This window comes from Larus michahellis, chromosome 4, assembly GCF_964199755.1.
Source record: "Larus michahellis chromosome 4, bLarMic1.1, whole genome shotgun sequence".
NCBI classification, from domain to species: domain Eukaryota; kingdom Metazoa; phylum Chordata; class Aves; order Charadriiformes; family Laridae; genus Larus; species Larus michahellis.
This window is the reverse complement of record NC_133899.1, coordinates 33,540,088-33,553,229: the sequence shown is the minus strand read 5'-3', so window position 1 is coordinate 33,553,229 and position 13,142 is coordinate 33,540,088. Positions and strand designations below refer to the sequence as shown.

The following is a 13,142-nucleotide window of genomic DNA, read 5'->3' as shown; positions in this document are numbered from 1 at the left end:
ACTAATTTATTTCAGCTCAGGCAGTTTGAAGTCCAGAGAAGTTGAGCTGAAGTCTTGACTAATGCCAGAGAATTAGACAAGACCAATACTTGAATGGGACAATATATTTTTATGTGTGTGCATAATTTGTATTGAGCTGTTGGCCAAAAGCATTGCTGCTTTGAGACACCTTTTGAGAGAGATGTTTTCTAGGAGATAATGGCATCAACTGAACTGCTCCACTGGTTTTTGAAACTTTGAAAAAATGTAACTGTTTCATAGTTTTAACTGTCTTCCATTTTTGTGTTTTATATAATTTCAAAGGCGATAAGAACATTGTTTTTTATATTCATGTGCAAATATGCATTTTCTTTGTGTAGGACCTTTTTTGTAAATTTTTTTTAAAAACATATCTGTTTCATGGTTTTAACACTCTTCCATTACTATGTAGCAAAGCCATGATTTGCTCAAAGGATTATTTTTGGACCAAGAAAAGAAGGAAGAGAAAATGCCTGTATCATCAAGAAAGGAAGAAAAGCGTCTCATTGAAAGATTGTTAAACTTGTTTTCTGACAATAAATGTGATGCGCCGACCCATAAGGTAACTTCAGTGATGGGTTTGATGTGTCATTACGTGACCCTGCTTCTCACATTGTTAGAATGGAGATGAAGACTGAAAGTACGTTTAATAACCAAACCGTACTTGATGTCTTTCATAGTGCATTCTACCTTCTGTTGGTAGAGAGCCGTAATGTGACTATGACTGCAGACTGGTTTTTGCAGCTTTCAGTGAAGTTTTGGAGTATAGCCTAAGAGCTAAGTGAACTGACTCTTTTGACACATTCTAAGGCAGCACTTTGAGCCACTGCAGAATGAAGATAAAATTGAAAAACTAAACACAATCTTTCCACACGTGGTCTTCATTATTTAAGCTACAGCAAAAAGCAAGATTACAACCCTATCAATTTTTCAGAAAAATTCAACATGGGTTTTACTATACACAGTGTTTCGTTCTTCTTCAGCTAGCATTAGGTAAGCAGCTAGGATAGGTAATGCAGCAAACACTTCAATAACTGATAATAATGAAACAGTGGGTGTTTCTTCTGCTGCCAATTCCAAACTCAGCATTTATTCTTACTGAAGTATTTTGAGATACCTAGTCACTACTAAGCTGGAATATAAAACGTGAAAATGTGTGTCCTGTTCTGCATTCTGATTACAAGTTAAGTCTCATCTACATTATAATTCTTTTCCCATTTCAGACTTGACAAAATTTCAGGCTTTCAAGCACCTAATCGTGCTCAGTTTACCCACAGGAGTAATCCTGTTTAACTGCTCGCTTTCACTGAGATATTTTCAAGATTAAAGACTCACTCATGTAAACAAAAATGACCTGATTTTGTTAGGTGCTCTACAAAGTCTGAGCTTGTGTTTTTTAAGCCAGAGGAAAGTTGTGAATCCCCATCACCTGTGAAAGTACATTATTTTTGTTTAGTGGCCTCAATAAGCAAAGTTTGCTTTAAATGGGTGAAATTAAAATGCCGTTTATCAGTTCAGTGTTGTTCAGTTACATGCTGCAACGTGTTTTGGTTTTAATTTATGAAGGATTTTGGTTTGGAGAGATCCAGGTGCTGGCTAACTAGAACATCATTTGTTCTCTCTATTTTTGAAGGTAACGGTTGTTGGCCCGATCAGTCCTTACGAGGTAAAATGCTGCAGTATGACTAGAATATCCCAGTTCAGGTATGAGAAGACTTTTACTGTGAAGTACTGGCACGTTCTCAGCTGTTATTTTCAATAAATAGGAAAAAAAAATCCTAGTTATTCTCTACAGATTTTTACTGAATTTTTATTCATTGAAAAACTGAAGTAGTCAGGCCTGAATTGCATTAATATGCACACTATTGCTATGTAAAATTTTAAGAAAGGTTTTATTAAAGGTGCTTTGATGTCTTACAGAGAAATTATTTATTAACTATCATAAACATCTGATAAATGGTAATCTTCAGCCATAACTGCTATCCATTGAGGTTGCATTGTGAATTTAAAATAATTCTGTTCTTACATGTTTTTGGGTTTGTTTTTTTTTGTTTCTAATATTGAAAATATTTATTATTTCCTCCCCAGAAATTGTCTCATACAAAAGGAAAGCATAAACTCTGTTGTCCTCCATGATGCTTCAGAAGATCCCTTTCAGCAATTGTTGGTTGCTGCTTCTTTATCAGCAAATGCATCTGGTAATGCTTAATAGAAATGCTTGGACAGTTTCTCTAGAATTTTGTTTTTATATATGAATACCTCTGTGAGTAAATATGTCACTGTAGTTCTACTGTACATCTTTTTGATGTTTCATTTTCATTAGATACTCCTTAGACTCTTTTGTTCGTTTGTTTTTTAATTTTTTTTTTTGGTGACAGGATCTACTGTGATTTTAGAGAAAACATCTTTGATGCCTCCTATTCGTGGCCTGCTTGCACTCCTCAGTATGCTGTTTGCTCCTGCTATAGAACTCAGGTATTTGTGCGTTTTAAAAAGTGTTCTTTTTTTTATTTTTTAGGACTTGTACAAATTGGTGATGGGTTTTTTTTTCTCTGCTTTCAGCATTCAGTATATTCTCTTCCTGATCAATCTTTTATTAGTTTTAGTATAGTATGTAGCTAAGGTAACTTGTTTCCTGTACTTACAAATTGGTGCTGCAGGCTCTACTCTCACGATAAGGCAATACAGTTCCTGACAATCGTGCTGGAAGCCTAGGAAGATAAACTGTAGAACTGGGCAAGTTTTAAGTCTAAGTGAGGAGAGGAACTTCCATGATTTTTGTAAAAGCTGAGTTCTGGCAGGTGCATAATGAAGCTAGCTTTCCTTAATTAAAGTTTCATTTTGCATATATATGATTTTCTTTTTAAGTTTTATGAGTATATGTTTTCATAACCAGAACTTTAGTTTTGTTTCATCACTGTATTTAAAAAAAAAAAAACCCAACAGTATGACTATGTGTGAATGTTTCTCAATTGTTTTTGCTACTTTAAAACACCTGTATCTTGTTCGGCATGGCAAAATTCATTTAAGTCTGTCTTCATTCATACGAGTTTAGTTTCTTCATCTCTAGGCGAGACTGTTTTCTTTCTTTTTCATATAGGGTTGATAAAAATGGGAAGTATTATACTGGTGTTCTGTGTGGTTTGGGTTGGAGTCAGACTTGTGAGGCCTCTCTGCTTCCAGAAAATGACATGGAGCTGACATTTGATGTGCATTTTGGAGTGGAAGACATAACAGAGGTAAAACATGCATAAGAATTTCTGCTATAGTAGGAATTAAGTAGAATTCCGCACAAAAGAGCTTTTCATTCTTAGTTAGTAAGAAAACTTGTTTTAAGCTGTGGGTTTGGGGTTTTTTTAGCATACTACCTGCTTATAACCTTGGATTCTTATCACAAAAAAAACCCAGTTATCCCCTCCTTTGAACAAAATAAAATATTATAGAACAATACATTGTACACTTTTCAAAACAAAGCATTGATTTTGCACTAATTGGATGTCAATATTTGTTAGTTGTGTTCCTAGGATTATTGTGTACTGATCAGCCTAGCATGACTGCTTTGCAGTCCTCTGTTTGATTTTACAGCTCTGATAAATCATCTGTATCAAACTGCTTCTCATAAAGCAGGTCAAACAAACAAACGATAAAAACCCCTGTAGTCCTCATTACAGCCTTTTTGCATCTTGCAGACAGATCTGTGAGAGGGAAGTATGTACATACACTCTGTTAGGCAGGACAGTGAGCTGTATTTGACCTGTGCATCGGATCTGACGTGTGCTTTAGACAGTGAGGGACCTGATTAGTTCTGTGTACAGAGCAGGTACATTAGGTGATGACCAGTGGTTTCTAGAGGCTTTTTAAGGACACAGTGGACATGCTGGTGTGCGTATCTGTGAGCTGTTGTTTTTTGAAAGCACTGACTTGGGGTGTGTGATGTCTGGATTCATGACACCTTAGCCAGAATGGTAACACCAGGTTGTTGTGCATGTGAAAATTATGGACAGATAGAGAAAAATCCTTAAAATGTTTACAGAAGGAATTCTGCATTGGAAAAAATCCATGCAAGTGGTAGCCTGTATGTTTTATGGCATATCTGAGTAACCTTTACGATTGTGGTATCAAGTAGCTGAACATTAACGTCTTTGACCAGCAGAGATGGATCTGGAGGAAGAAGTGTTTCTTCAGATGTTTTTGTTTGTGTTAATAATATTCCAGTTGAAGTTCAGTGGTATGGGTGCCCCAACCACCTCCATATCAGTATAATTCAATAGATAACTAGTGCTGGTTTAGAGTGATTTACATTCTGTCACTGGTATTTTTACAGATAAACATCCTAAGGACAGCCATTAATAAGCTGCTCTGTGAATGTGCAGTATATTCTGGACAAGAGAAAATGACACAACTGCAGGAAGACATTCGTCAGAAACTTCTATGGTAATAATTTCATAGAAATAAGATCTGTTTCACAGTCTCGGCAAAAAAAGAATAATAAATGATTGCTTAAAGCATAGCTCAGATTAGGCTTTGGGGAAATAATATACGTTCTCATTTAATGATGCATTTCATTTGCTTTGTTTATTTATAAAGCAGTATACTCAACAACTGTAGACTTCTTGTGGAAGCACTGGTTCTTCGGGGAAGCCTGGTCATTTAAGAGTCATAAAACCTAGACTGTAAAACCTGTTCTACAGGATAGCAGTTCCTGATGTATCTTTGCTTTGTGCACCCAGGACAAAGCTAATAAAGTCCTATGGCGTAAGGGTGCAGAAGGTTTTAAAATTCTTTCTCCCGATCCATTAAATTTGAACTGTATGTGCTGCCTTTCCTCCCTCAACACACCTGTGTAGGCCAAGTTAATTGCTGGAGTCCCAGGTTAACTTAGGAATTGAACCAAGGCCACCTGCCTTTTTTTCCAGCAGGCCTCCTTGCTTCTTGTAACTGAAACAGCAGTTCTGAAAAGACTATTGTGAGTCAGTGCAGCCTGCCTTGAGAATTTTTTCAGCTTGTGGTATGTGGGAAGTGTTCGAGGGTGCCAGTTCAATGAAGTATCCCTGTAACAGCTCCTTCTAATGTCTGACACTGCTGAGCATGCTGTGAGAAGTCTTCCCTTGTTTGTAAAATGTAGTGTGCGCTTTAGTGTTGTCTCTATCATTGGTAGACTTTCTCAGCCTTACCTGGCTCTGTCTGTACTGAAGAGATTTCAAAAAGAGCTCTGGCTCAGCCATGACTTTAGAGTTATGTTATGCTCTCTAGTATTGGCCTCATCTCTAGGAAATGTGACCTTTTGTGAATAGAGCTTTTATAAAGTAACTGTGTGCTGAAGTGAGGCATTTCCTCATGCTGATAAAGATCAGAAGCTTTTATGCTTAGCTGCCCTTACCCTGGATTACCAAAATGATTATCAGAGCAGCTGTTTATGCTGAGTTTTCAGGTGTTTCTTGTTTTTAAATGTACCTGCTCAGTTGATGATTATTTTTTTTCCCAGCTGTGAAAAAAACTACTGCATTGCCTTAAGTTGAAAGCAAGTACCCATACTTCTTATTTCCAAAACTTGAAAGAAAATTCAGTGTGGTGTATTTTATAATAAATTAAAAAGTGCGGGGGGACTCAGCCTTACGTTTTGAGGCCCTGGAAATGAAATTAAAAGAGCAGAAACAATTGCCAGAAGATTGCGTGTACATCCAGAAAGCGGTGGTACAGCTTCAGAGAAGTGTACCTTGGAGATGGACACTGCTTTCACTTGCAACTTAAGGAGCACCAGCGCAAGCTGACGGCAAGCTGTTCGCTTTTCATATCTGCAAAACTCTTGGTAAAATACCAGCAGTCAAGTGTACTGCTGATGCAATATTTAATTTCCTGTTTGTGTCCCAGTACCTCAGGCCAGCTGGTGTCTGCGTTGCCTTTGGATACTGCCACGTAGTAGTACCATGGTTATCTGAATGAAGATGGCTCCTGTGATTCATGTGGTATTAAGTGTAGGGAGAAGCCAAGGAAAGTGGATAGGCACAAAGAAGCAAAACCACAAAACCTCTCTGGAGGTGACTGACAATAACAGGAGCTCATACTTAGACATCAACACTTATATGCGCAGTTCCAGGCACAAAAATGTCACTGCTGTTTCTTTAGACATGTGAATACTCGCTACTGTTTTGGCACCTTTTTTGGGTTGATTGTTCAGACATCTCCAGCCAGTTGGGAGGCGAAGGATCAGCCTGCGCAGCTCCTTGGCACAGGTCTTCAGCATTGACGTCTTCTCAGGCTCGGTCAATGCTGACTGCCTGACTCAGGCATTCTCATCAGCCTTCTGGGCTTTTTTTCTTCAGGATTTTATACCTTTCTGTGATAGCATTTTCTGTCTTAGAATCTTTGTGATTTTACTGATTCTGTTCCAATGATCCTCCAGATAATTTTTCTGATTTTGGTTTTGGTTTTTTTATCTACCATTTTGAAGGAAGAGACAGTCTGGTTGTTGTCATGATGACTTCTTTTCCTCTGTGTAAAATCTTTTGTCATTTTGAATATTTTTTTTCTGATTGTACTTTGGTTTATGTCTTGGAAAAAACCTAAATTTTTATTAATAAGAGTAAATATGTAAAAATTTAGCCTGAACAGTTTTTCCTAACTTTTTTCCATTTTTTGAAAGCTAATTGTATTTACAACCTGTCACTGCTACTTAAGACTAAAATGTGTGTTTGAAAAACACATCTAGACAGAATTAATTAAAGTCTACTACTGTTGTACTTTGCACAGCTTGAGGAAATAACTGGAGCAGACAGACAATCTATAGTAATTGAGTTGTCATGCAAAGCAAAATACTCTAAAAATAGCTGTATTATACATGCTAGTGAATAAGCATGCATAAAACTTACAGAATAAAGGACAGTTGCAAATTCTAGTAATTTGTAAATTTTTTTAAAAATAAATCATTATTTTCTTTGAAAGAAAATGCATTCTGATACACAATGTCCCTGTGAAAATTTGTATTGTGACTTCTTACACTAGAGAAGCAAAGTACAGAGAAGTGAACAAATCAGACTAAATTAACAAAGACATCTAAGACTCCCTTCAGCACAGCCACCTTGTAAATGCCTAGCTGTATCCAATATAAGAATTCCTTTGTATTTATAATTAATCAAACACAAGTGTATTAAGGCTATTTTTATATAATTTCAGTTTAATCAGCAAACCAAAACCTCGAGATATAATTGTTCCTACATGGTATGAGAAGCCATATGCATGGAATCAGGTAAGGGTATAAACATGATTTTTGTTCTTTTTCCTTTTTTTTTTTTTTAAAGAGTCTTAAAGTACTCAAGTACAGTTACTTAACAGTGCCCAAAGGGAGAATTTCCGTTGGAAGAATGTCTGAAGCCTGGGGAGGGAGGGAATTAAAAAAAAAAATAAAATAAAAATACTGATTTTAAAGATACTGAAAGCAATGTTGAGTTGAATTTAAGGCTTAAGAACTGTTATGCATGCATCAGCCTCTATTGATACCCTATTTTTGTAGAGTCTGTTTAGTTTGGGTGTTTTGCTTTGTTTTTTAATTTTGTATATACAAATATTTAGCATTTTCCATCAGAACACTTCATGATTTTCAAGTTGAGAGAGATTGTAAAGGCAACTTTACATTTGTTGGAAGTTAAAATTTTATATTCTTTTCATATTAGGCAGCTGTGGCCTAAAAGAAAAAGATTGATACATTCTTATTGTTTAGGATTTATCTGAATGCTGTGCATTTTAGTTTTGTTCTGGGTTGCTGTGCTTACAGATGGTTTTTCCCTTCTAAGCAGATAGAAACGCGGCTTGCTTTAGAATGAACATGCTGGGATCAGATAGAGGGCAGTTTTCTTGAAATCCAGGAGGGTTTTGTAGAGCTGAAGAGTCTAGCTTCCTACTCTATTGGAAATCTTACCTTTCTTTCTGTAAGGGCCCTGCAGGCAACTAAATTTCCTGATGAACAAGTGCATTTTCTTAATTAAAAGGGAGCAAGGAATTAGTGAGTGTAGCAGTGAGGTAACCCTCCCTACGCATCTTCCACCCTGAGGCATATGAATGAGGGTTTTGGGTCACTTTTCTTGCAAAGATTGACAACAGGGAGTGAGCACCAAGGGCACATACTTCTAGTAGGCATTCACGGAGGGGTTTGAGTGTGTTGTGATATATTGCTGTAAGCCAAAGCGTTTCTATTTTCATATTTCAAATTCAGTTATCCTTGGTATCATGAAGATAATATTGGTGTTCAGCTTTTTATAACAAGTTAATGTGTAGGCCTTGGCTCAGGATTTTCCCCACTGCATCTGAAGTCTGAAGAATCTCGGGACATCTTTCTTACATTATCACATAAAATACTACCTGTAATGCTTTGGAATTGATTGTGGAATAGTATTCTGACTCAGGCAAACCATGAGATACAGCATTTTGTAGTACTAGCTCTGATGTTGAAATGTGTGGCATGGAACTGAAGTGCCTGTACAATTTGAAACTGTCAAAACTCTTCCTTAACTGTGTTATATAGGAAAACAGTATTAAGAATGCGTTCTGACTTTCATCTTGCTTCTTTTGATTAGGTGGATTCTCAGTGTATCATTGACCAGTCAGAAAAGCAGCATGAAGGAGAAAATGATCTTTATCAGCTACATAAGCTTGTTTTGCTGAACGTTTAAGTATTTCTAGTAGTCTTTCAGAGGAAGAGGTATTACAGCTAGTCTAAAAATTACTCTTGCCTTCTATATAACCCTTGTATGTTTGTTTTGCAAGACTGTTCCGTAAGATTAGTTGTAAGTGTGGTAAAACACAGTTTTGACTGTTAATGGTTTTGGTTTTTGTTTTTTTAAAAAGCTAAGGTTTGTTGACCTAGAACAGATGAGTTTATTCATAGAATGAACTGACTTAAAGCAGGATGCAGTTTTCATTTTAATGATACTTCTGAGCAGGTTTATCACAAGATACGTGAAAGACAAAGCAAATCTAGGTTTAGTTGTTCATTTTCTGTCTAAAAGCTCATAAGCCATGGGGCATGGTTTTTTGTCTTTAACTGAAAGTTGCATTTTCTTCTTCTCTTTGTCAGTAGTTTTTCAAAAAGCCATACAAGGAAGGTGTTGGGGGTTTTTCTTAACTAAAAGGTCAAAGGAAACTGAGGATCTAGATGATATTCTGATCCAAAATATAACTTCAAGTACTGGATACAATTTTTTCAGTAATTTTTCATACAGCAAAATAAAACGTATGATTTCTTTTCCTGGATGACAGAAGAATGCTTTTGAATTACTGATTTATGGTACCTTTGTTTCATCCTTTCCTCTTATTTTTACCCATGAGATCTGTAGTCCTAAAAAGGAGGTCAGTGGTTTCAGAATAAAATGCAGAAGTGAAATAAATTGTATTTGTCTCTTCTGTTGTGCGGTCATGCTTAATAAAAGCTAAATTTAGTTATTAATCGTATATGATTGCATTCATGAAATACATGAATACCAAACCAGTATATGAAAAAGTATTAATCTTCTCACTATTCACTCAATGATTTGAAGATCATGTAATACCCAGTCATCCTCTGAAGAACAGAGAGAATCAATAGTAATCATAAAAAAAGTGGCAGATTTGGGGAAAATAAGGGGATGCCTAAACTACGAAATTATTTTAAGTTGTACCCAAACAGAGGGGCAACCATATAATAGGCAATTTCAGTGGCTTGTAAGCAATACTTCCTTAGACCCATTTCACTAATCCTTGTGAATCATAAAACATCACACTTTATATAGTGAGATATGTTTAATAGGAAAAATTGCATCTCAAGTGGCTTAGGCAACAGTATTTCTCAGTTGAGTGTTGTATGCAAATTAAGTGCTGCAGTTAAACACACCTTTTGATGCAAAGGAAACAGGCAGAATGTCAAATCCTTGCTTTGCCTATTAGTGATGGGAATTCCTGCAGGAAAAGGTAAGTTGGTAATACCAAAAGGCATGATATAAATAATGTAACTTACCATAATTCCTCATAATCAACACCGAAATTGGGAGGAACAGACTTCCCATATTTTTTTTATTTTTATTTTTTTTAATTGTATGGATAATATGTCCTGGTCTGTTCATGTGTCTGTGCTGCCACCTGGTGCGGGTTGCTGATGTGCTGCTTGTGCCTTTTTGAACGTCTTCTGCCTGTTGTAATGTTTTCAGTAAAGCAGAGATACTCTGTAATGGCTCATGTCCTAATAAAACTGAAAGGTTTCTACCCTCATCCTTATGATGAGAGGAGTAGATAATGCTAACACCCGTACAGTCCCATAACCTGGTTCTGGTCAATTGACAAGTAAGAACTGTGTATTAACTCTTAAGGGCTCCCAGTTTTGTCCTGGGTACATAAAAAGCCTGCAGACATGATATGTGATAGATTATCCTTGAAGGAAACAGAATATCTTAAAAGTTAGCTTTGCTTGGGAAATGTTGTTATTGCCAGATGAAAATGTAGTACTGAAATTTAAACAGCAGCAGTTGTGTTTTATTGTTTGATTTAGGTTGCAACAGCATTGCAAAGTCGCTTAAACAAGCTGAAGGCAAACTTCAGGATTTCTCCCTTCAAGGTTAATAGTATGTAGCACTAGAGAAAGAAGTATTATAAAATAGTGGTGTCTTTGTATGGCTGTAGACCTGATCTCAGTCAGCCTTGTGTCTCTCAGGGGTTACTTCCATAAGAAAAAGGCCATGACTGCTTGTCAAGATTGCTTTCATCTCCAGGTGCTCACTAACATCTAGCAGAATGAGATTCCACTTACCACAATTTATTAGTGATCATCCACATTTATGTTTTGTTTTCCATCACTGAGTCCAAAGTAGAAATACTTAAATCTATAAATGGACAGGTTAACACTCTTGAATTCCTCCAATAGTTATGATAAAGCAGCCAATTGTATTGATAGGTGCTTCTCAAATCTGAAAACATGTGCATTCACTATTGTTCATAATTTCCCCCACAGCTACAATGAAATCAGGTAGCAATTTTAACACTAAAGGATTTTTTGCCATTGCACATAATTAATTCTGGAATTTACTGCCACAGACTGTGCTAGTAAACCAAACATATAAACAAATATAACAAGGAATTGAACTCCAGGGAAAGCAGATCCCTCAATAGCTGTTAAAATTGAGGAACTCAAACTCTCTACCCTACTGAATTCCAGAACATATTTTTATCCTTTTCCAAGTGTTTCCTTTTGGCAGATAAAAGGGTGGGGAATATTGCTTATGTATCCTTTTAAAGATGCTGCAACAGGTCAGACTAATAATTCCGTCTTTGACTGAAACATTCTAGAATCAGCAATAGTAGAATTACATGGTGTGGATGATCACTAATGCTTTTTCGGGATACGTAGTCTGTGTTTCTTGTCTTGCGCTCTTCTGCTGCCTCACAGCTCTGCTTATATAGAATTCTGCAGTTGAAAGGAGGTGGAGGCACAGCTTGTGTTCTCTGCCCTCAGGTCTTCTGTAGGAAGTGCAGGACTTCCAGGATGCAGCCGTACCAGGCAGATACAGATATTCCTGGCCAAAAAGATTCCAACTAGAACATAATGTGTATGCATCTCTGTTGCTAGAGGTGATTATGGACAAATATATCCTAAAAAAACTCTACTTGCTATGTGATCAGTGACTTCTCATTTCTTCTGTAAATTAGTATCTGAAAGGAACTTCAATTAATTACAAATAATTTGATATGATAATAGATATGGTAAATAGCCCAGGTACTCCTTTGATTTACACTGAAATTTTACATTTTTCCTAGATTACTACTTATACTGGTTACATCTGGATTAGAACAAGTAAATGAGATTCACAGACCACTTCTGCCTGCCAGCCTATTCATTTAGTCTTCGGATCCTTAAATAATAATATGAAAAAGGATAGTGTTGAAAAATGATACAGCATGTGAAATTCAATACCTTTTGGAACTACAGTTCAAGTGATGCACTATATGAAACCTGTGACTCTGGAGGAAGTTTGAGAAGCCTAAAGTGGAGTGGTAAATACGCTGCATGTGAGAAAGTTTATCAATTTCTCCTTGCAAAGTTGTTACAACAGACAGCGATGTGGAATTTGTTGGGCTGGAACAATTTCAGCCTTAGTTTGAAGTCTGTCGTTCTTGCCTCAAGAGACAATGATAACATTACTGTTCCTCAATGACAAGAAAATATGGTCATAATCTCTTGAGTTCCTTTAAGCTCTTAATGCGCACACAGTGTTGGGTCATCCCAAGCCAGATGATTGCATTCAGCATCAGTACCCTTTTTCTTTCTTCAAATAAGTACATTAATCATTCTTTATCACTCCAATTATCTCTATATTTTTCCTGCATCCCTGAATGTTGCAGAGTAAGGTGATTTCCAAAAAGATGGGTTTTGAGAGAAGAGGGCTGGAAGGACACAAAAGCAAGGTCTTTTCTGATTTCGGTGTTATGAGTTATGTACCAAAAAAAGAATTCCAAGTAGCTATGGGCATTTTTTCAGGAAGGCTTCCCTATTAAAAACAACCAGTGTATAGTCTAGAGTGGAGCAATGGCAGGAGTTCAAATGTGTTCAAATGCTCAGATTTCAGCGTCATCTAGACTTGTGCTGAACAGACTTCAGAGGATGTTTCGCTAAATATAATTTGTTTTATTAATACTCAGCTATAGACTGTGAAAAAGTACGAGAGATGGAACTACTGGAGAGAGTCCAGTGAAGGGCCACCAAGATGATGAAGGGACTGGAGGATCTCTCCTATGAGGAAAGGCTGAGAGAGCAGGGACTGTTCAGCATGGAGAGGAGAAGGTGCGGGGGCATCTTAGTGTATATCAAGTATATGGAGAAGACAGAGACAGGCTCTTTTCAGTGGTGGCCAGTGAAAGGGCAAGAGGCAACAGGCACAAACAGAGGAGGTGCCATTTGAACATCAGGAAACACTTTCACTGTGAGGGTGACCGAGCGCTGGCACAGGTTGTCCAGAGAGGTTGTGGAGTATCATTCCCTGGAGATAACTCAAAAGCCATCTGAACATAGTCTTGGGAGGCAAGGGGATTGGAAGGACCTCTGCAGGTCATCTGGTTCAACCTTAACCATTTCATGATGCTGTGATAGAGAGGCTTTTCTAAAAGCG

General features: G+C 37.0%; 1 protein-coding gene across 2 annotated transcripts in view; it reads left to right on the top strand.

The window, feature by feature from the left end:
* The window catches only part of TDRD9 (tudor domain containing 9), an 84,186-nt gene extending 74,795 nt beyond the window's left edge, over positions 1 to 9,391 (top strand). For both annotated transcript variants that reach the window (XM_074583851.1, XM_074583850.1), the window contains exons 29-36: positions 431 to 580; positions 1,652 to 1,722; positions 2,107 to 2,216; positions 2,397 to 2,493; positions 3,119 to 3,257; positions 4,343 to 4,452; positions 7,192 to 7,264; positions 8,589 to 9,391. In XM_074583851.1, the coding sequence (XP_074439952.1) occupies positions 431 to 580; positions 1,652 to 1,722; positions 2,107 to 2,216; positions 2,397 to 2,493; positions 3,119 to 3,257; positions 4,343 to 4,452; positions 7,192 to 7,264; positions 8,589 to 8,684 (846 nt within the window). In that variant the 3' untranslated portion in view covers positions 8,685 to 9,391. The remainder of the gene's footprint in view (positions 1 to 430; positions 581 to 1,651; positions 1,723 to 2,106; positions 2,217 to 2,396; positions 2,494 to 3,118; positions 3,258 to 4,342; positions 4,453 to 7,191; positions 7,265 to 8,588) is intronic.
* The last annotated feature ends 3,751 nt before the right edge of the window (positions 9,392 to 13,142 follow it).